At 41.4% G+C, this 24,356-nt stretch overlaps 1 protein-coding gene across 1 annotated transcript in view; it reads left to right on the top strand.

Moving 5' to 3' along the window:
• Positions 1-24,356, top strand: part of clcn2c (chloride channel 2c) — a 166,182-nt gene that overhangs the window by 109,816 nt on the left and 32,010 nt on the right. The window contains exons 13-16 of the mRNA XM_053320881.1: positions 7,533-7,602; positions 9,017-9,127; positions 13,107-13,320; positions 20,730-20,863. Of these exons, the coding sequence (XP_053176856.1) occupies positions 7,533-7,602; positions 9,017-9,127; positions 13,107-13,320; positions 20,730-20,863 (529 nt within the window). The remainder of the gene's footprint in view (positions 1-7,532; positions 7,603-9,016; positions 9,128-13,106; positions 13,321-20,729; positions 20,864-24,356) is intronic.

The following is a 24,356-nucleotide window of genomic DNA, read 5'->3' on the forward strand; positions in this document are numbered from 1 at the left end:
GACTAAGTACAATCTACATTGCAATAAAAACAATGTTGTTTCTTTTTTTCATGCCTTCCACATAATGCAGGATTAGTCTCTTTCAGCACAATATAACAATGTAATGTAATATAACAATACAAATATAATGAGTGAGCTGGAAACATCAAAAAGTCAACCAGAGACAAAAGTTCTAATCAAGTATTGAATAAAATGTGCTTGTGGCAGTTACAGCTGGCAAAGAAATGATGGTTGCCAGCTAGAAATACACATGTCTGAAATCAAGGACCTGTTAAGAAATGGACCAACTAAGAATTCTCTGTAGTAATCTAATATCTTATTGTAGTAATCTACCACTGTTATCGCTGTAACCTGCACTTATGTCATGTTACAACAGTAGCTAATGTGGGGCAAGCTTATCAAACTATCTAGCAGTTCCTGGTGCAAAATTCTCCACTAAGAGCAAGGACTGAAAAGATTAAAATTAAACAGATGATAAAACATGTTCATGCATCCTTCAGTGAAATCAAAACCATTTCATGTTATGGGTTTCCCATAGGTAATCAGTGTGGTATTGATCAATTATATGATAAATATGCTTTCAATCTAACTGCAGCACATCGATTGCTTATCTGAATTATTTTACACAAGGGCAACATTCATCTGAACTAAACCTGCATCTGCTCTGTGGCTTCGTCTATTCCTTCAGTAACTTCAAGTGCACGGCTCCACAGAAATTGCGATGACATAAATGTATTCATCTGTACAAATTATACAAAAATAACATGATGCCAAGGATACGTTGTACATTTCCCGGCGGTGTTCATCAGTTTCTAATTCTCAGAGTCAAAAGTAGTACATTCTTAACATCTAAGCAGTAGCAAAGGAAATGTTTGCATTGCCCTGCACATTACCAATGAATTAATGATTTGATGTTGTTTAATGAGAGGATGATGTAAACGTCAGGGAAGCAGTTTTACCTGTCAGACACCTACAACAGTAATCACCATGGAGTCTGTGCGTCCTATCTACCATTCAACAAGTTCTCTTAACAACAAATTAGGTCAAAACAACCCCAATGACTCGTCTAAAAACACTAATATAATACTCAAATGTGTATTTTCTGATGTGAACTCTGTAGTCAAGTCATAGTTAAACCTCCTGTTGTCATTGGACCAAAATTGACTCAAGGACAACAGGCCTTAAATGAGTCATGATTTCATTTAAATGAGGCCTATTAACTATAATTTCCAAAAATATGTGTAAAACCTGTGGTAATAAGTTGGAATTAAGTTGGCTACAAAGGTCCAATGCAGAATTATGTGATATTTTATACCTTATGCTTTATAAACAGTCTGACCAGGCCCAGGTACATTTTGACCTGAGAGGACAAAAGTTGCACAGTCGACAGGAAAATAACAGAAGGCTTTAGAGTGCTTAATTGCCATCATTGTTAAAAGAAACAATGTTAGTGCTTAATTGCCATCATTGTTAAAAGAAACAATGTTACAGTTGCTGTGGTTTATCTGGTGAGGACAGTCTCTGACCATGTGCTGATGAAGAACTGCATAATTGAACTGACCTAACCCTAACCCTGAGATATGAGACATTGTACATAAACTTTGATGCTCACTAAACAGCCAATCAAACATTGCAGCATTTTTCTTGTTGATTGTGCAGATTTGAGTTATAATATCAAGTACTTTTAGTAATAACTGGGTTCCAGATTTAATTGATGAGAAAGAAAGTAAAGTCCATAACTGTCTTCCTCTACACGATTACTGTACATGTGCTAATTGTCCATTGAATGACCTCAAACCTGCACAACAACTTCACTACATCTTACAAATCTGTCATATCAGTTTAATTTTGGTTAGTAGCAGCTTTATTAATCCCGGTGGGCACAGTCTTCGGCCATGTGCTGATGAAAAACTGCATAATTGAATTGACTGAGGTATGGGAATGGGACAAAACTCTACCTTTGCATAGACTTTCACTCTTACCAAACAACCAAACTCTGACCAGTTGACCAGCTGTAGGAGAAAATCTACAATTGAGCACATTTAAGTCTTAATATCAAATAGTTTGAAGTAAAAACTGGGGTCCAGACTTGATTGTCAAGAAAGAAATGAAAGTCATTGACCTTAATACTTTACATAACTACTGTATCTGTGCTAACTGTCTATTAAACCACCTCAAACCTGTACATTACAACTATTTTTGGTTAGTAACAGCTTTATAATTCCAACAATGAGTCATACCTGCAGTGAGACTAGTAAGGTATCCTCAATAGAATATCATGATAGCGTATTTTCCTTAAAAGTTATAGTTGAGGAAGTGTTATGTACAGTTAATAAGATGGCAGTATAATTAGTAAAGACAATGTGTTCCTTCTACTCAATTCCTATATGAGCTTCATATCTGCTGTTAGGCATTTTCTAAAGGCAATGATGCAAAACATTAACAGCCATCAAAAAGATTTGTTGTTTACTTTATCTCTGCATGTGAGGCTCTGACCTAATCGTTACATTCAGCTTCGTTGCTCATTAAGTTCTCACATAAAGCAAATTACTCCCACGCTATGATCACTAAACCACATCATCGCTGCTGTTTAATGGCATTGTTACGAGCCTCGTATGTAATCTGTAAAACCTGGCAGGTGTCAGAGAATCGTTGAATGTCTGAGACCTTTTTGGCGACCTTTAGCTCAAGTGACGCTAAAATCCAGTTAGAATGATTAAAAGCAGATGGTAGTATCTTGGTACAAACCTGCTAATGTCTACTGATGAAATCCGAGTTACACATATTGATTGAATTTAATTATTTTGTGTTCTAAAATAGTTGGGCCCTAAAGCAGCTCTATAACTTATAAGTCTCATTAAGGCCACCAATTAAAATTCATGCGGTTCATTAAGTCTTATTCGAGTGGATTTTAATTCATGTTGGAGGCTTTCTTGTTCCCTTTGTTCATTTATTTTTAAGCAGTTGCGAGTTTTAAACATACAGACCAATAAAGGCTCGACTTGGCGTTCTTGCCTTCAGGCTTCCGCTCCCTCTGATGGTTAAGAAGTCTCCCTTCAGTTCGAGGTCAGAAACCCTTATAAATTTTGATGGCCGTGCACTACCTCTGAGACGTACACTTAGTAGATTACATTAGATTAGATTAGATGAAAAATTAATGATTCCTCAGAGGGGGAAAGTGAGTCATTGCTGCTGCAAAGAATGGGATACCGAAATGGCAAGGAGGATATAGATAGTCATTGAGCAAATAAAGGGTCCGGAGGAATATGTTCGGAAATGCTAATGCTTCTCATCAAAAACAATCAACTCTCGATTATATTATCGTGCCATCAAGCATGTCAGTCTGAAAAGTGCTCAAGGGATCAGGCACGGAATGTATCCACTGGCTTTTATCCTTTTACGGGTAACCTTGTAAAGTCCAGCAGGAGGTGTTCCAGCAGGAAAAGGGAATTATGAAAATGCCCACCTATTGAGTTAGGCATCATATCATGCTGATTCTGTTGGTTGAGAAGGATTAGATGAACTAAGATTGATGTCTTGTCTGTTAGGTTTTAGCCAAATGGTCAGTTTTCTCTGTAGGTTGCTGCCCACTGAGATACGTGAGCAGACCTAATGTGACGTTAACCATATTGAGAACTAGACTGTCTTATCAAGAGACTAGAGGGAGCAGAATGAATGTTACCTTGACACACTTTCCATTAAAGGTTGTATAATTCATACAAGTGAATGAAACGGCACATTTTAATTCTCTTCTATCACATAAAGGGGCACACTCCAGGCAGAAATGTTTTCAGTTGATAAAGACGGCGCTATAAACTGAGAAAGTGCATTCAGTTGTTTAAGTAATGGCATGAAATCAGTGTGGCGTCACCTCAGAGGCAAACAAGGAGACTTTACAAGGCTCCAGAGGCATTGCATTAACATTCAACAGAGACATCTCCAAAATGTAATCCGTGTGATTTCTACACAGTAGATACATCAGCTTGTGGGGCACAGTATCACCAAAACCCAAAAACATCACTATTATTTCCTAGAAGCAGCGTGATGCAGAAATACATCTCCAATCAGAAGGGACTGTTTCTTTAATGACCATTAGTCCGTCACCTTGGCAACCCCCCCCCCCCCCCCCCCCCCCCCGAGCCACCTGGAGGAGGACCCTTTGACGACTGTAACTTTGCAGACAGTGAGCGCATCAGAGCGGTTGCCATGGTTAAAGCCAGCTGTTCTAAGAGGTCGGGGGGGAAGAAGCTGTCATATTCACCTGTGTGCAAATATTAGTGTTGCACTCTTATAACGAGTAAACAAGCAGCTGGTTTAGATCACACTGTCATCTGCACTCAGTAGAGCAGCTGGGAATGTGTCTTCAAGCGTCCTCGTCTCTCATCTACTCGACAGTGTATTGGATGAAAATAGCATCTCATTTTAAATCTGAAAAAAAGCTGTTGATATCTTAAAAATCTTTAAGGTAGTTTTTGTTAATATGTAGATCCACACTCAGACACCTTAACAATAGAAACATGAAACAGATGACAAAATGATGCATCACAGTCACTATCTGGTAAGGAGAGACACAGCTAAGTCTCAGCTCGATAAACATCTGCCATGTCTCCTCCTGCTCTCCACTATCACCTACAGCCCAAGCATAGAATTTATTTGATCTCATTCACGTTTTCAATTACTGTTGTCAGATGATGATGTTGGTGGAGGGGAAAAAAAGAGTGATTCGATTCGAACAGTGACTCCTGCGCTGGGACGTGAGTCAAATCACTGGTTTATGATCACGATGTCATCAGACAAAGTCAGACAAGTATGGGGTAATGTATAGCAGTTTGGCGGTTATACTGACATTGAAAAAAATGAGTGATCACAGAGAGGTTTGGAAGTGACAGGAAGTTATCATCTTCTTCACTGTTCCATATCTGAGCAGGTTGATTTGATCAGTTTTTCCTATAAACAGTAAACATCTTTCAAAAAGCTGGATTTTGCAAACACTGGCTTAAAGGACAGGTTCACAGTTTTTTAAGTCTGTCGTCAGGAGCCCAAATGAACATTGAAGCATGTTTTTCTTGCTGTAATCATTCCTCCTGTTCATACTGACCATGAGAAGATCCCTTCATAATGCACTTACAATGGAAGTGATGGAGGACAAAATCCACAGCCCTCCTTCTGTGCAAAAATCAATTTTAAAAGTTGATCTGAGGAGCGCTTTGGTAGCCAAACGGTTAAGGCGCATGCTGCGTAATCACAGTGGTCCCTGGTTCGATTCCAGTAAGGGACCTTTGCTGCAGGTCATTCCCCTTTCTCTCTCTCTGTTTCCTGTTGGCCTCTGTGCCATGAAGCTTTAGCCGTCCAAATGAGTTAAATCAAGTCTTCTATGTTAAAATGTTAGTCTTTTTAGAGCCAAAATCCCTCGTTTTGTTACTATACTTCCCCCACACCTTAACAGGGAAACACAAAGAGGGAATTTGATGCTAAGAAGACTGTAAATGTGTCAGATATCCACTTGATAAGACTAACTCACACTGCTGAAGCTCAATAGAAGCTTGTATTTTGTCCTCCATCACTTCCACTGAAGAATAATAGTGAACATGTCCATTAATGTAGACAGAGTATATGACTCATGAGTTGTTGTGTTTGCACCTGTAAAAAAACACATATTGTTTTTTAGCTCTAATTAATGACCTGTTAACACCATCACTACACATTGCCATAGAGGTGCTCTAGAGTTAAAGATAGGTTGTTTTTCATTATTTAGCTGCAGCTGTGTAGACATACTCTCAGTCTGTAATTTGATTAAAGTAATATAATACATTAAAAACCTACTTTGCTCACAGTTTTACTTTGTATCTAATTTTCTATATTTTCTGCCTCATGATCTTTTCTATTTAATTTAAGCAGTAATGACTACAGGAGACTACAGAATGACCCTATTTTCTAAATGAGACAAACAAAACACTTCACAATATTTTTTACAAGCAATAATATAATTCAGCAGGTGTCACATAATGTTCTACAACCTCATAAAAAACTAATTTCAAAAGTGATTTTTATATATATTTTACAGCCATTGTTACACACTGTTATGATCCACTGTTGCTGTAGAGTCTTCAGTTCAGGTAACAGCCAGTTTCACAGCTAACTGTAAATTTACAGCTGGATTAGATTGTGTTGTTATCAGCTCTGTGTGATGATGTGTCCCACAGCTGCACCGAGACACACACTCATGTAGTATACTCTTCAAGGTTCGTGGCCTCTGTAATAAAGTTAAGCCTACGTTATGAGTTCCCAGATCCTTTAAACCTTTCTAGAAATGATTAAGGTTTTAAAGGCTGGAGCTGAGAGGAAGTGAAGGAGAAAAAAAAGAAAAAGAGGAGAGCAGGAAAGACAATCCAAGACAAGTGTGAAGAATGATTCCTGTGACTGTCTTTTTTTTCCCCCACGAGGCCTATTTTGTGTGTTCACATCTATAACTCCCTGCTTGCCCGCCTGTGCTCGTCTCCGAGTCTCGTCGCCAAGTCTGTGTCGCAGTGTGTGTGTGTGTGTGTGTGTGCGTGGGCATGTGTGAACACCTACGCACATATGCCTGTGTGTGTGTGTGTGTGTCGGCTTCACAGTGCAGGTTGTGAAAACGGTGGTGGCGACGGCGGCGGCGTAAGGTTACAGAAGGAGATCCATTACTTCACCATGGCAGCCGGCCTTAATTACAGCTAACTATAGACAGAGCGGAGGGAGCGGAAAGGAGAGGGAGAGGATGGGAGGCATGGAGGGATGGAGAGACAGCGTAATGAGTGTAATTAAAAAGTCTATTTGAAACCGTGAGATTATTACTGCGATGAGGTTTGTGTAATGGCTTGCACAATACTCTCCTTCTCTTAATTTATGCAAACACTGAGAGTCGCTAAGTCTCAACTTTCTTTTTCCCTGCTGAAGAAATGACCATGCTGCATGTGGAAGTGTGTATGTGTATCTTAATATTGGCCTTAAATTAAGTTTGGTGGAAAAAGAGGAAAAGAAAAAAGTGTGATTTTGAGTTGAAATGAAGAAAAAGTAGCAGTTAATCATAATGATTGATGATATATTTACTGTAGACTTCAATAGCACTCTTATTGTGTAGAGCTTCACTTAAAAACTAATGAGACGTCTAATTTCTGTCTCCAGTATCAGCTCAGCTTTTTCTTTCCAAAAATAAACACACCAGCCGTATAGCACTTTATGTGTTGATGAACGCACACCTGAAGACAATACTCACACCTTGTCACCGGTGACATTTCCCTTTTTTCTTTCTTTTGTCGGCCAATCGGTGGCGCCCTTTCATTACCCGGAGGTTCATTTCAGGGTCTTTTGTCAAATGAAGAGCGAAAGTGATAGCTCAATCTTACCTCAGCAATACGCTCCGCACGGCTGCCCTCTCTGGATTCAACTTGGCTATCATTGAGGGCCACACAGGACGGCACCCAGAAGCTAATTGAAATGCCACCCTCTTCTTTCTATTTATGTCTTTTCTTTATCTCTCCCTCTTCTTTCTTTCTTAGTTCTGGATGTCTGCCCTGGCCACCACCATCCCAGTCCCCTGCGGAGCCTTCATGCCAGTATTTGTGATTGGTAAGTGTGTGTGTGTGTGTGTGTGTGTGTGTGTGTGTGTGACTAGATGCATGTGTGAGAGAGATTTGGTAGAAATATGTTAATCTGAAACATGTATGCAGGTTTCACATTAACAATTTTACAGGAAACAAGAAAACGTTATGAACCTCTCTAAACATAAAATACTATTTAAACATTTTAGGAAATACACTTATTTGCATTCTTGTTAGCTTAGCTTAGCATAAAAAGTGTAAAGAGCTGTCCACCTTTCAGCACAGACAAAGCTTAATAATTAACACGTTCAATGCCATTTGTTTAATATGTAGAAAAAACAAAAAAAAAGCTAATTTAGCTTCAGACCAAGCTAAATTAGCTGTTTACAGTCTTAATGCTAAGTTAAGCTAACCATCTTCTAGCTGTAGCTTCATACTTAACAGGCAGACATGAGTCTAACTCTTGGCAAGAAAGTGGATTAGTAAATGTTTCAAAATGTTGAGCCATCCCCTTAAAGATGCAGTGCGTAAAATTTAGTGGCATCTAGCAGAACATACTTGGACAGAAATGGAATATAATATTCATAAGTATGTTTTAATTAGTTTATAATCACCTGAAAATAACAATTGTGTTTTCATTACTTTAGAATGATCCCTTTATATCTGCATAGGGAGTGGGTCCTCTTCCACAGAGGCCTCCATGTTGCACAACCATGTTTTTCTACAGTAGCCTAGAATGGACAAACCAAACACTGACTCTAGACAGGGCCTTTTGCGTTTTCTTTTTCTTTTCTTTTGTGCGAGTTTGACGACCACCATAGGTTCTCCTACATGCTTTTAAAGTGAGTTTAAGCAGAGGGGTATTCATTTGGTTGCAGTCTGCAACCTCACCACTAGATGCCACTAAACCCTACACACTACACCTTTAATTCAACTCAAAAGTGTACTGAAACTTTATTATACCACCACTCTTCAGTGTTTTTCCTCAAAGATATAGTTACTGTCTCCAAATGTCAAATTAGAGTTGAGGTGAGAGTAACTGTTGAATATCAGGCTAATAAGTAGAACCCTATCCTGTAGATGTGCAATAATATCCTGATCATTTGCAGTATTATCCATACACTTCACTATGTATAATATAACTGATCTCATTCTGTTTTTTATACATCTGTTTTATACTATTATTGTTTGTTTTTATTTATTATTCAGACAGTAATGTGTCTACTTGTCTTCAGTGTTTATGTTACTGTACGTACCACTTGTGGCACTTGGACTACTAGGTCTCTATAACCTATCACAAGAAATAGGAAACACAGTTGCCTCTGTAGAACAGAAATACAGTAGAATGGTGTCAGTAATTACTGTTCCCAGCTGAAATAAAGCTGAAAATCGATGGTGAGCCTGTTTCTTTGTGCATGCGTGCGTGTGTGTTTGTACTGTAGGGGCAGCGTTTGGTCGTCTGGTTGGAGAGAGCATGGCAGCCTGGTTCCCAGATGGCATTAACACAGATGGCACCATCTACCCCATAGTGCCAGGAGGCTACGCTGTCGTGGGTGAGTTAAAGACACATTCATGCTACTGTGATTCCCTCACTTTTCTCTCTCAAATGTGCTCTCTCTTTTGGTCTCACTTACACTATTTTGTCAGGTTTACAAATCAGTCTTTACAAATCAATATTTAACTTTTCATGCCAATGGTGTAAATGGTGCCAGATTAAAGGAGACGCAGGATATTAACAGCCTCAAATACTTCCATAAATACATTCAATGGCCGTGCTAGACTTAATAAGAAAATAAATCAACAAATAAAGAATTGCCTACAAAATAACTCAGACACCAGCTGGCTTCCACAGCTCGTAGTGCTGCTGTCAGATGCTAATATCCTATTTCAGGAGTTTGGAAGAAGAAAATGCAACTTGTTGTGTAATTCAGAGCATCTGGTAGGAAGTGATTGTGCTAAAGTAGTTTGCTGTTTGCTGCAGCTTCTCAGAATAAATCAAGTGTCACAGAACTTCTCTGTTATGTATGAAGACTGAACAACAGGATATACTTACATGAATAAATAATAGAATGAGCTGAATAATTTAGAAGGACAGTAAATAAAAATCTTGTATTATTTATTTTTCCTCCAAACTATCAATACAATAAAATACAAAAGTTATATATCTTATTTTGCCCTTGCTGTATTGGTTGAATTATTAACTCCATCTCTTCATTCATTATGTGCTGGTTTGCTTTTCTTTACTTGTCTCTGATGAGATAATGAGAAGGATCCGTCTTCTCTTCCAGTTCTTACCTCAGTGAAACAGATCACACAACTCTTTAAATGTAGTTTTGGACAAATTAGTATCAAACAAAGAGAGCTAATCTCTGCAGCTAAGTCAGCCCTTCTTGCAGCTGTTTTATATTAAAAGCACCTTGCTTTTAAAGCCCCCGGCAGAGTCTGAGCCCTGTTGGATTTTTATGTAAAACAGTGAAAGTTATCAGTACAATGCTTTTGATTTATTCAGCAACGGAGCAACAGATAAAGAAGTTTTGCCCCCTGAATCACTGCAGAGGATTTACTCTGAAGCCGCTGCAGGAAATTTCAAGTTTCGTTTTACATTGGCTTAATTATGCTAACTACACTACAGATTTTCAGTCCTGACGGCAAACTCTTGTTTTGTGGAAGCTGGAACCACTCAGGCGTAGAACACACGTCCCTCTCATTATGAAATTACCGATAAGAAAAAAAAAGCCCATTTTCTCCATTTTTGCTCTAGCAACATTACCCAAATGGTAAGAAGATAATGAGCCATTCAATGCTAGATACTGAGATTAAAACAAAAGGGAATGTGAGCAGTGAGACTTTATAATCAACTCAAATTGATTGAAGGCAAATAAAATGATTCTCTTTTCTTATTTAATTCATCAGTTATTCATGTAGTTAATTATCCAACTTAGATTCATCAAATAACCTTAATTACATTCATGCTGTTAGGGACTTTTTATGTGTAAGAATAAAGAAAAAGAGATCCAGTAAGCACGTTGTTTAATATCTCTCTCAATTTAACTTAATTTAATTTAATTCAATTCTCTTCAGATTCAAATAAGTTTTACTAACATGACAGATCAGAAAGCTATATTGTCAAAGCAGTACAGAATATTATCAACATTGACATCATTGCAAATAAATATACAATATCAACATGCCAAAAATCTATTTATCTATTTATCTGTCTATCTAAATATCTATATATCTATATTGTTATAAGGTATATGAATTGTGCTGCTAAAATGTTAAATGTCAGGTTGTAGTCAGACTTATAATTGATTTTTAAAGTGGTTGCTAATATTACCCCCCCCCCCCCTTTTTTAAACATAAAAACTAGGGATGCTCCAATTGTGAAATTGTGCGTTTATAACCGTTTTTTTTTTTGATGTTATGATTATGTTTTGTTGTAATTCCACAGGGAAACAAATAAATCATTGTTAGAATAAATAAATAAGTGAATCATTTTAAAGTAATACAGCTGATCATTACGCTATCTTTGAATGAGCACAAATTCATGAAATGATCTTTAATAACTTTCACAAGAAATTCTTTTGTTTTTCCTTTCTGAAAAACAACTGCTTCAAAATCCTTTTAGCCTGCTATACAATGACCTACTTAATAAGAAGAATGTTCTGTACTTCCATAGCTACTGCAGCTACTGCTGTCTGAGTCTGACCGCAAATAACCACAACATCAGACACTGGCCTTGACTCATTTGATCTTACTTACAGTCAACAAGGGGAATATCAGCCAATAGAGACATTTAGCCAATATATTAGTACACCCCTAATAAAAACATGAACTTAACACTTTTAATGTTTTAATGCAGTTAAAACATTTAAAACTGTATTAGCTGCTTTTTTGTCATCGATACTGCACTTGGTTTATCTTCATCACTGAAACTTGTGGATCATCCAAACTATCAAAAGTGCCATGGTATTGTCCTTTCTCATGTTTACCAATAAGAAAAGACTTAGCATAGCATGATGTTCTTGTCCTAAAACAGAACAATCCTTAATATATTCCAGCTCTTTCCAACACCAGCTGTCCCTTCAGAACCACGCCATTCCCCTCTCTACTGAAGTCCGTGTCTAATGAGATGCGCTGTTGCGATTCCCTCCGCTACGCTGTACTTGTTGACAGCCGTGTCGCCGGTTATGTCACCGATGCAGGTTTTGGCGACAGCATCGGCGGCTGTTTTTCTGGGCTGCTGATGTTGTTGCGGTGCTCTAGAGCTGGTGACTCAGCCCTTTATAGGCCTGACGCTCTGATGAGCCTCTTTCATCTCACGGCACAGCTCGCTCGCTTTAGGGACTAAACGTTAGGACGACGGAGGGAGCAGCAGCATTTATTTGAGGAGGATAGACAAACATGCACAGGCTCAATTAAGTTACAAGGAAAAACAATGAAACGTGCCTTTCTACACTCTCTCACACGCCTCCTACACCGTCTGTTCCTCTCTCTTGGCTTTCATTCTCTACTGTTTTTTTCCCCCCTCCTGTGTTCATCTCATTCTTTGAATTGGACCCATCCATTTTCCCTGTTGAGCCTTCACTCTCTCTCTCTCTCTCTCTCTCTCTCTCTCTCTCCCTCTCCCTCCCTCTCTCACAGCTTTTATATTGCTGTTTTCACAACACTTTATTGGGGCGGGAGAGGGGGGGGGGGGGGAAGAGAAGATTTGGAAATATTGAAGTTCCTTTCAGATTGAATTAGCCAAATAAGTCGATTTTCGCCTCGTGGGCGTGTGAGAGGAGACTGTGTGGAGAGGAATGTGAATTTGGTTTGTCGGGGTAGAGAGTATAGAAAGGAGAGAGAGTGCTGGGTCTGGTAAAGGAAATTGATAAAAACGGATGACGACTCGGAACCTTCGAGTAAATCGATTTCCAAAGAAGCTGAAGGGTGGGTTTTTGAGGACTGAATCAATAATGCTGTGTATACAATATTCTGTCTATATCAGTCCAACCAAGCAATTTCTAGTATTGAACTGACTTTCACAAATATTGATAGAGTATGTTGGTATTTTAGGAAAACAGAGCCACAATTTCTAAACTGTCCTGGTGGGAATAATATTGATGTACATACAACCAATGATCAGAATAGTCATTTTTCTAACTTTTAAAGCATGTTTCTATAATGTTTTTATAATTTAATTTGCTTTAGGTTATCTATCAGTGATCTGACAAATAAAAGTGTCACCATGCATCTTTTATTCTTGATGACGTAATGTGTTTCAACTGACTTTTGGCACTATCCTCCACTCCTGAGCAATTCAGGTTCTGGCAGCTCAGGTGAGAAGTGAGCTTTAAAAGTGAAAAACTTCAGAAACCAGATCCCTTGGTATTGATCAATCCTTTCTATTATATGCTGCGTGGTAGTAAAATATATAGTTTATAGCTCTTTGACCTCATGGTAATATTGAACTGTTTTTTCTTTTGATGGATGGTGCCCTTGAAACTCCCCACAAACCTCCTCTTAGCTCTTTGTTCTTTTACTTTAAAGGTGCTGCTGCCCTGTCAGGAGCGGTCACCCACACGGTTTCCACCGCAGTCATCGTGTTCGAGCTGACGGGACAGATCTCTCACATCCTGCCGGTGATGATAGCGGTGATCCTGGCCAACGCTGTGGCCCAGTCCCTCCAGCCCTCACTCTACGACTCCATCATCAGGATCAAGAAGCTGCCCTACCTCCCGGAGCTGGGCTGGGGACACCACGAGTACGTACAGTGGACCACACCAACCCCCACTAGCACACACTTATCACATGTTACACTGCAGCAAGTCTGATCTACACTGACCACACGGTGGAAGTAGAATGTCAGCAGCTTCTGTGCTTCATCAGAGTTGACACTAGACAAGTTGAGACCGAGGGCCAGCGCTCAAATACCAACACAAAATCAATGAATAGCATTAAAGTCAAAATAAAAATAGACTTGAAGCTTTAAGACTGCTTTAGTGACCACTCAGTCATCTACTGTGTATGGAAGATTAAAATCAAACCCAATTCACCACTAAAATGAATTAAAATTAGACAACATAAGAAAATGAACATAGATCTATTTATTAATGATTTCATTTCTATTAATTGGGAAAGGTACCAGTTAATACTAAATGTTCAGAATGCCTGGGACTTCTTACACTCTGAGTTCACTCAAGTAGTCAGCAAGCATGCACTTAGGAAAGGATGACCACTGACATAATGATAATATAATGGCATAATAATGCAAGGGGGGCTAGGGGGTGGGATTGGAGAGTGGGTGCTACACTTCCATATAAGCGGCGCCACTTGCTTCTGCAGTCTCCACTCAGTACATCACAGTGAGGAATGGAGGACACTACTCACTTAGCCAATGTTACTTGAATAGCCTCTTAGCTGTTAATGTGAAGTGTGGTAATATTGAGGTATAAAAAAAAGATGTCCATGTATCATATGATAAATCCATATATAGACATGATGATGTTGATAATTAAGTTAATGTACGATAAGTCGATAATTATTGTGACAGGCCATGAAATTATGCCGTAAAATTAAATACAAGTGACATAAAAGCGATAGAAACGTATCGAAGAACAACACTAAGACAATCTAAAACCCCACTTAATGCCTTCGGGGCAATGATGTTCATCACACACCACGAAAAGACAGTGACAGACTTGGATGGAGGTGCCTGGCTCCGCAGCTCAGCCTTACATGACTTTTAATTGCCTTCACTCCCATTAATAATTTATAGCAAACCGCACAACACTGAACCAGCTGCCGGGCTTCCTTTGAGCTCAGTTGAAACCACACAGAAGCACTTTTCATTTAATTGTTTGGAACCGTTTATTGTTATGGATGTTGGCAAATCATTAGGTGGAGGTAATAGTTCGGATGCATCATTCACAAATTGGGAGTAATGAGAAAAAATCTGATTTCATCCTCCATCTGTTCATCATTTTCTGTGCCCGTTCCTCTCCGTCTCACTACTAGGGGTCCTTCGCTTTCTGCATCAGCACCTCAGTTGACCCTCAGTCTCTCCGTCTCTTCATTATTCCTCCGTCAGCCCCATCCCTCCTGCTTTCTTCTCCTCTGTCTCTCCTTATTATCTACCGGATCCTTATGACCTCTTCATCCCATCGTCACTCTCCTGTCCCCTCTGAGTGTGTGTGTGTGTGTGTGTGGGTGTGTGGGTGTGGGTGTATGGACAGAGTGTAGGAGAGAAAGGAAAGAAGCTGTGTGTAATTTGAGCCACCGTGTTTCAAATGAGCTGTTGCATAGTGTGTTATGTCCTTCTGTGCTGATTACATAATGAAGCAACACAGACACACCAGCTCCCAACGCCTCACAGAAGTATTATCAGCATGATGATAACAAATGAATTTAATTGCCTTAAAGGGAAATTCTACTTTTATTACAACACAGATCTCATTTCCATAGGTTTCAGCCATGGATTCTATTGGTTATGACAATATTGTACTCTCCATGTTAATTGGTGAAATCTAGGAATTTGGCAGCATCGCTAAAAAGTCTAATGAGACAAGAAACATGAGATGACTTCAACATCAACTTTATTTATGTAGCACTTTAATCCTTACATACTGTTCATATTCTGAGTTATATTTAGTCCCTATACAAATTCACATTCATAAATTCACCACCAGTCATTAATACATGTTTGATCTTCTGGGAAAAAAAGACGTTGACAATCACTATTTTATATTCAAGTACATCATTTTATAGAATATGAAGATGATGATGATTTATTTATTTATTTTTTAATAAACACAGGTCACACTTGTACATTTGCATATATAGAAATGTGTGTCAGCTGCACACACACAATTTTAAAAATGTACTGTATACTTTTTACAGCTCTCAATGTAAAAATGGGTCTAAATTGACCCTGAACAGTATGCACAGGTTAAACATGCTTTATACAGAGGAACACAATGAAGAGAAATCAGAATAATGATAAAAATGACTACAACAACATTGATAATAAAAGTACATGGTCATATAGAGAGCATAGAGCACATGGTGTCAACAGCACAAACCTACTGTATAGAGACTTGAGGTGATTAATTCATTAGTATTTGTTATTTGTCACAGTTTAAAGCGAGGGAGTAGAAGTATGTTTTTTAGGTGATTCTTGAAAGTCTCAATAGTAGGAGGGAGGAGTTCTACAGCTTTAGTGCAGCGATAGAGAAGGTCCTGTCCCCCATAACACTTCACCCATAGCAACCTGTGGACAGACAGACACTAACACCTGGTTAGACAAACACATGAGTTAATCAAACTTATTCGTCAAGAAAAAACAAACACTGTGCATTGGATTTTGGGTTTCAACTTTGACCTGCTGTGGTGTCTGAACATAAGAGAGGTCTTAAGTAATTGATACCTGCTGCAACACCCCTGAAAACCTCAAAATTAAATTTGAAGTCACTATTAAATCGCAGTGCCATGTCTTATGTTTAATAATGAATGAAGATACCAGTGCTCTTTGTTAAAAGATGGTCTGAACAGGTGGAAGCTCAAGTGAACAGAAGCCACAGAAAACCCCTCCTCTCCTCTCCTCTCCTCTCCTCTCCTCTCCTCTCCTCTCCTCTCCAATCTGCATGTATCACTTAGATTTTATTTATTGTCATCAAAGATTTATTTCCTCTGGCTATATATTGCCTCCTCTGCAGTAACCACACAGCAGCAAGCAGGTCTACTCACTGCTTTTTGCATGTTGAACAAGTTCAGGTCAGGTCAAGACCTGTAAAGATAAATGCAAGGGAACGGTTTGTTTCCAATCACAGTAATTACTTGGATGAGTACAGTGTTATCACGACTGACAGACATGGAGTCCCAACTTATTAAAAAATAACATCCAAATTATTCTTAAACTGTCTGCAGGTGTGTTCAAATTAATTAAATATTCATAATTGAAGCTTCAAGTGAATTGAATTACAAACTGTCAGGAAGACACGAGAACTCTTCTGTGTGTGTGTCTGTGTGTGTCTGTGTCTGTGTCTGTGTGTGTGTGTGTGTGTGTGTGTGTGTGTGTGTGTGTGTGTGTGTGTGTGTGTGTGTGTCTGTGTCTGTGTCTGCCTGTGTCTGTCTGTGTGTGTGTGTGTGTGTGTGTGTGTGTGTGTGCAATCATTAAAACATGAAAGAATCATCAGTCACCTTCACACAATCAAAGACCATAATTTATATTCAAGAATAAATACAAAGTTTCCAAATGTTAAAAGTTGCCCAGGCATTGATGATTGAGAAACTGTGTGTGTGTGTGTGTGGATGTGTGTGTGGATGTGTGGATGTGTGTGTGTGTGTGTATCAATCATCAAAAAAGATCAAATTATCTATGCATAATGATGTTAAAGTGCCGAGGCATGAAGTTGATTGAGAAACTGTCAGGAATCCCCCTCTGTAAATGTGGGTGCGTGTGTGTGTGTGTGTGTATGTCATTCCAAACACACCCACTCACACACACACATAATCTCCTTGAATCATCCATATTTAATGACACACACACTCAACAAACTTCAGTCGCTGTGCAGAAAGCTCCGACTTCTCTCCGTTCTTCATTCACTTTCATGCGTCTCTGTGCCTCTCACCTTGCTCTCTCTCACACCACTCTCCATCACCCAGCCTTTCAGTGTGTGTGTGTTAATGTGTGTTAGTGTGTGTGTGTGTGTTGTATTACTGCAGCATACGAGAGCGTAGGAGGCAGCTGAAGGGGGGTGGGGGGGCACTGTAGGTAGCGTGGCCCCCTCCAAACTGAATGTGTTTTTCACTCAAACTGGAAATTATCCATCTCACACCCACGCAACCGTCCACCCACACACACACACACACACACACACACACACACACACACACACAGGAATACTTGTGTAACACCTTCCATGCAATGCTCACATATGATCGAATGTACATTTGCTCACACACACACACACACACACACCCACACAGGGAGAATTGGATTTTTTATCTTTTATTTCTGTATAGCTTTTGCAGATATGAACACACACACACACATAAATCACATATATATTTCCACACACTACAGACATGCTGTTACCCTCTGCCTCTCTGTAATCATACCCAGCAGCACATATGAAACCTTTTTCTCCTCTCTCCAAATAGCATCTCTTTTATTCCGACCTGACTGTCCTCCCTTCTGATGGCTCCGTCTTCAACGTCTGAGTGACAGAAGTGTGGGAACAATTACATAACATCACCCCCTCTCTGTGTGTGTGTGTGGGTGTGTGTGTGTGTGTGTGTGTGTGCAGCTGTTTGTTTCTCCGTCTGTCACTCTTTTGTTTCTTAGCATTTCATAACGGCCAATTATAGATTGTTGAATTGTCCGTGGCTTCGCTGTTGTCCCTGTTCATCTGACAGCTGCAGGAGATGATCATATTTTCTCCGAATCATTAGAAGCAACCTTTTGATTGGCCTCCGCACCTTCTCCCCTACACCTCTCTCTCCCTCTCTCACATACACACACACACACACATAAATATATATTCATATCAACACCCGGAGCCTTTTTCATTCCGCTCTGGACAATATGGATGATCTATAAGCTGGGATTTATAACCCTTATAAATCTGTTTATCTTGCCTGAGATCTTTAAGCCGAGGCTTAGAGCAAGATAGCTCCAACTGATCAAATGTATTGCCCAGCCTTGCGGGGGAGGAAGGTTCAATTAAAAGGAAACCAATCAGATTTCATCAACTGCCTTTGATATCCCGAGGGAAATTAGTCTTGGCAGTGGTTTTGGCCAGTTCAGAGGCATGCATTACGTTATTCTATCACATCCACTAGCAGATTAAAAGAGGCTGCCAATGCATCACAAAGAGGAAGTTTTTTTTAATCATTATTATGTTTTTCTACCACAGACTGATAGAAAACAGTAGTGACTCAACATTTATCCAGTTCAGGAAATCTGTTTGATTTTCTGTTGGTAACAGTAGGTGTCTAGTAGGTGTGCTGTGAGGTAGTCATTGATGTATTTTTGTCTGTTTAGAGCAGAAACAGAACAAACTGGGGAGTAGTTGGGATGAGAAATGACAGTCACCAAGGTTAAAATAGAAGGAGCGTCACCTACAATGTCCCGTGTTGTTCATTAGGAATCATACGCCCTGCAGTGTTTGATTGATAGGTCATCTCTGAGACATGCAGTACAGCAGCATTGAGTATGTGACACCAAAGATGAAGACAAATTCAAAGTGGACTCCGTTCCTGTCAGTCCAGATGGTACACAAACATCAACGCAAGCACTTTGCTGAGGAAGTATTTCTTCTGTCCAAAGCAGTTCTGATGAAAAGTTCCAGCTGGTGGCAGTGATGCAATTTTTCAATGCTGGGACCGCCACAAACCAAATTCCAATCAACTCCATTGAATTGTGGTGGAGGCAGAAATCTCATAAACAAATCTCATACCTCAAAACTTGGACAAAAAATGTCTCTGTGGCTGTTCACCAAGTGTAGTGTTCAGAGGAAATATGTTCATATTGGACAGTACATTTCAGAACTTGTCAAGTGCCCATATTCAGCTGCATTGCAGGTAGTCGTGTCCCCATTACATACTGTATGTAGTGAAGCGGAAAATAGAACTTGACCTATACTGGATGTTTGGGGCTGATACCAATATTAGGGATAATCTTATACAGAATATATACATATACACATTTTTTGCAGTGATGCCTCAAATGTGGTTATCAAACACTTTTTTAAAACTGCATAGAACAAAAAACATATGTACGTATATGGTAAATGGACTTTTCTAGTCTTTTGACCACTCAATGCACTTTAACCTTACATGTCCTATTCACCCATTCACACACACTGATGGCAGGGGCTGCCACACAGTGCCAACCTGCTCATCAGGAAGAAAATAACTCCTAAATTCATACACTGTTGGTGCATTGGTAGCAATTTGGGGTTAAATATCTTGCGCAAGGACACATCAACATGTGGACTGGAGGAGCTGGGAATTGAACTGCCAATCTTCCAATGAGTGGATGACAGTTCTACCTCCTGAGCCACAGGAATTAAACTTGAATTAAGAAAAATGTATCAAATATACATAAAATACTGCCTATATAATTACACAATTTATATTGATACGTATCAGACAACATAAGCTGATAGCAATATATCTGCGATAAGCCGATATTGGCCAATAATATCGGTGTGGATGTCCTGGCGGTGGATGCGCACCAGTCTGACTTTCATACATGTGTAGTCATAAATCTGTAACTGTAACCACAATCATTCCCTAACCCTAACCAAGCCATGTACTTAAACAACCGTAAGCATACAGTATTTACCATACACATATGTGAAAAAACTGGAACTGGCCCTTTTAATGGCATCAGCACTACTGAAGGACCTGTAGAGAACATTTTTATGAGGCTTTGTGTTTAAGCACAGATTTCTGTTGGTCCATTCTCATGGAACTGCTTTTGCTTTATTAGGATCCTGGACCAACTTTTTGAGCCGTTATATTGAAGTCATCAAATTGACTCTGTAGTCCAAGAGAGGTCAGTGTATTGAATTGTCAGTGCAACAAGGAGCGGAGGGTTGGCCGGAGCCTGCGTCCTGGCACGGCCGCCGGGGCTTGGCAGCGGAAACATCAAGTGACTGCTGTCGTGTTTTGCAAGTTTTGGCAAGCTGAGGCAGGAAGAGAAAGCTGAGTGTTTATGACTGGTGTACCGGGGCGTACAATTCTGCTGAGACAAGATCTGCTCACGCAATGTCACCCATTTTGTCCCCCTTCCTATTGTACACATGGCCACGCTGTCAGCGCCGCTAACATCCGGCTGACGTGTGGAACTGTGTAACGTGTTACTGGATTGACCGGTCAGCTGGAAGAAGGATGTGCGGTCAGATAGCGGTTATAGATGCACGCTGAGCGATATTTTCATGAAAACTGCACGAACCAACCTGGAAATCCGTATTTTTAGCGGCATGACTTCATCAGAAATGGTATCATCAAAGGTTTAAAGTTGGTGTAGCTTTTCAAACTCGAATGATATTTGATTTTCCACTAGATCCACCTTTTTTTTCTCTCTCTGCTCAGATATATCCTTTATCCTACTTGATATATTCAACATCTCATTTCTTTATCTCCTCTCCCTCTTCCCCCTCTCAGGAAGTATAATATTCGTGTGGAGGACATCATGGTGAGGGACGTGCGGTACATCACGCTCAACTGCTGCTACAGAGACCTGCATAACGTCCTGCTGACAGGCCACCTCAAGACTCTGGCTCTGGTGGAATCAGCCGGTGAGACACAAACACACGCTGACAGAGAGTGGTTCAGATTTCATTGCACGCTGGCACAGACAGACAGACAGACAGACAGACAGACGTGCACTTTACAAACCAGCACATCTCATATCCTGCTTATTTGTTCTCCCTTTTTAACACACTTGTTTATTTTTATAGAAGATATCCTCTAATATCCCAGAAAGGCCTCCTTATCTCTGGCAGGTTAAAAGGAATTGAGTTATGAGTTTTTCCTCAGCCTATTGCTTTTCATTATAGTATATCATACATCATATATAATACATATGTGGGTATATTTTCAGGATATATTACTATTGCCTATACACCAACCCACCCATACAAGGAAAAAGCCATTACTATAGCTCTCTCTCCTCCTATACGAACATGAAAATTCATAAGCATGCACTGCAGGTATGGCATCACGACCCATGAGTGCTTACACATAAACGCACAGCATTGCACACGCGCTCAATACATACAGGTTTTTATATCCATATCTATATAAGTTCATCATCAAATGGTTTCTAAAAGTTTTGAAGTTTTTAGAATATATCTTTTATTTCATTGGTTTTACATAATTAAGGATTAAATCAAATTTTGAGGAAAAATGTGTATTTATGAGACCCTCTGAGCAGAGTTAATCAGCTGTGCACAGATGATAAAGAAAAAGGGAATACATGCATTATTTCCATAGGTTTTAAGGGTGTTTTTACTAGAATTTATAATGTTAAGAAAAACGTTGCGTACAACTTGATTATCTGTTAACACTAGAGTCAAGAGGTGGGCGGTTAGTATGCCATCTAGTGGTTAGGTTGAAGATTGCAACCAAGTGAATACCCTCTGCCCCCATTCTAAGCACGAACGAGAACCTACAATGACCCCAAAACCTTCTCTAGAGTCAGAGGGTCTGGTTTGTCCTTTCTGGGCTACTGTAGAAACATGGCAGTGTTACATGGTACCTCTGTAGAAGAGGACCCACTCTATATGTAGATATATAAAGGCCTCATTCTAACACAATGATAGCTATTTTCAGGTCATTATTCACTAATTAAAACACACTTATAAATGGAGTCTGTTCCTCTAGATGCCACTAAATGCTACCCAGTAGTCCTCTAACTTCTGACAGTAATGGAGTAATAATTGTTCTCTTTCATAATATTTCGTTCGATGTCTCACTATGGGATGCACGCCTCGCTGCAGCCCTCAGAAGCATTTATCTCATTACGCCAATCCTGATTGGCTGGTGAACGTGTCCGTCCGCCACAGGTAGTCCCATCTACCTTAAATAGCTCATGCGGACGGCACCACCCTCATTCAAACACCTCTTCTCACTCGGAGCATATCTCGCGTCCAGGGCTAGCTAGCTTAACTGTCCATAGACGGATCTTATTTAGCTTCTGTCGCTGGGCGCTACTAGCTTAGGACATTTTTCTGCTTCGTCGGTCACACCAGATCGAACTCAGTGCTTTCCTGCCCTCCACGGCTTGGTCAGCACTGCTCTCGACGCCCCACCACGGCTACTCGAGCACCGGGCATTAGCACACCAGCTAATTCTCGGCTTCTTCACGGTTAGCACACCAGCTAACTGCCTCGGTTCCCTGCCTGCACACCAGCTCGCACGGAATGGAGGCTAAAACCCCTCACACCAGAGGGCACGGAGACTCCGGAGCCAGACTCTGTCGCTGCGGGAATAAGATATCGAGCATGGATCCACACCAGGTCTGCTCGTGCTGTCTTGGGCTGGAACACGCCCGGGCGGCTATCGAGGTCCCCGGCTCGTGTCAACACTGTGCGGTGTTCACCATCAAGAGTCTCCGCAGACGACTAGCCCGCCAGGCTAGCCTGTCTGGACATGACCCCCATCTCTCTTCCGACGGCGCCGCCGTCGAGGGCGGAGAGGAGGTGGGGGTCGCTGCGGTGGCGACACCGGAGGCTAGCGACAGCTGGGGCTCCCAGCTCGAGCTAGCCGCGGTTCCCCCGCTGGAGGAAGACGTCCTGGATTTGGACTATGGGGAAGATGATGATGGCGCCTTGGATCTCCTCATATCAGAGGATGAGGAAGAGGATGACATCTTCATCACGCCGGCTCGGGCTGCAAAGCCCGCGGCTTCCGTCGACTCTCGGGATGGAGATGAGAGTAGCACACCAGCTTCTCCCTCCCCCAGCTCGGACATGCTCGACGTGTGCAAACGCGCTGCTGCCCGGCTGGGCATCCCCTGGCCCGCTGTCGTAGCTGAGACCACCAGATCTCGCTACGAGGGGAAGAAATTGCCCTTGGCCAAGAGCGCGACGAAGCAACTTCTCCCCGTATTCCCGGAGCTGCTGGAGGAGGTGGCGCGCTCATGGAGAGACCGCCCCTACAGCAGCCGGAGCCCGGTTCCCGGGGCCTCGTCCCTCGACTGTGAGGCGATGGAGAGCCTGGGTCTGCTCCGCATGCCTCCGATGGAGCCACTTGTTGCAGCTCACCTTCACCCCCAGCTGTCAGCGGTGTCCTCCCGGAGCCCCAGCCTGCCGTTCAAGTCCGACCGTTTTCAGTCAGCCCTGACTGAGAATGCGTACAAGGCGGCGGCGCTCTCGGCCAGAGCGCTCAATGTCCTCTCGCTGCTCACGGCTTACCAGGCTGAGTTGTGCGAGGATGTTGCGCAAACTCAGGACCCAGCTGCGTGGGAGGAGATACCGGTCATCACCGACCTGTGTCTCCGTGTCCAACGCTGCGCGGTCCAGGCCACGGGAAGAGCGATGGGGACCATGGTTCTGCAGGAGCGAGCGCGGTGGCTCAACCTCGCCAGCCTGTCAGACAGAGAGAAGGACGACGTCCTGGACATGCCCATTGTCCCGGAGGGTATTTTTGGTTCCGCCCTAGCATCGATGCAACAACGGTGTGAAGCCAAAAAGAAGGAAGACGAAGCTCTCAAGCTCTGCCTCCCTCGCAAGCCCTCAGCTCCCTCTCCACCTGCGCAGCGTAAATCCTTCGCGCAGGCTGCCTCCCAGGTTTCGCAGTTCAAAATACCGAAACATCCGAAGCCTCAGCCCGTCTGGCCGCACGAGCTTCTTTACGCGTTCCCTCCCCTGGCCCTGTTACCCCCCACTCTATCCGGAGTGAGGGACCACGGCCACGCGCTGATTCTGATAGCTCCGCATTGGCCTGCGATGCATTGGCTGGCGGAGATATATCGGTTGCTGTGCGCGCAACCTTGGCAGCTCCCGCTGCGCAGGGACCTGTTATCGCAGGGGGGGGGGGCGGTTTTCCACCCGCACCCAGAACGCCTGGCGCTGTGGGTTTGGCCCCTGAGTGGTTCAATTTGTCAGCGGTGGGACTCCCACAGCGTGTGATTTCCACTATACAAAGTGCTCGAGCCTCTTCCACTAGGTCTCTGTATGACTGTAAGTGGAGAGTGTTTGAGGACTGGTGTCACAGAAATGGCCATGTTCCTTTTCAGTGTCCAGTGGGTGTGATATTGTCATTCTTACAGGACCTGATTGACAAACG

Source organism: Scomber japonicus, chromosome 6 (assembly GCF_027409825.1).
Source record: "Scomber japonicus isolate fScoJap1 chromosome 6, fScoJap1.pri, whole genome shotgun sequence".
In the NCBI taxonomy this organism is placed as follows: Eukaryota; Metazoa; Chordata; class Actinopteri; order Scombriformes; family Scombridae; genus Scomber; species Scomber japonicus.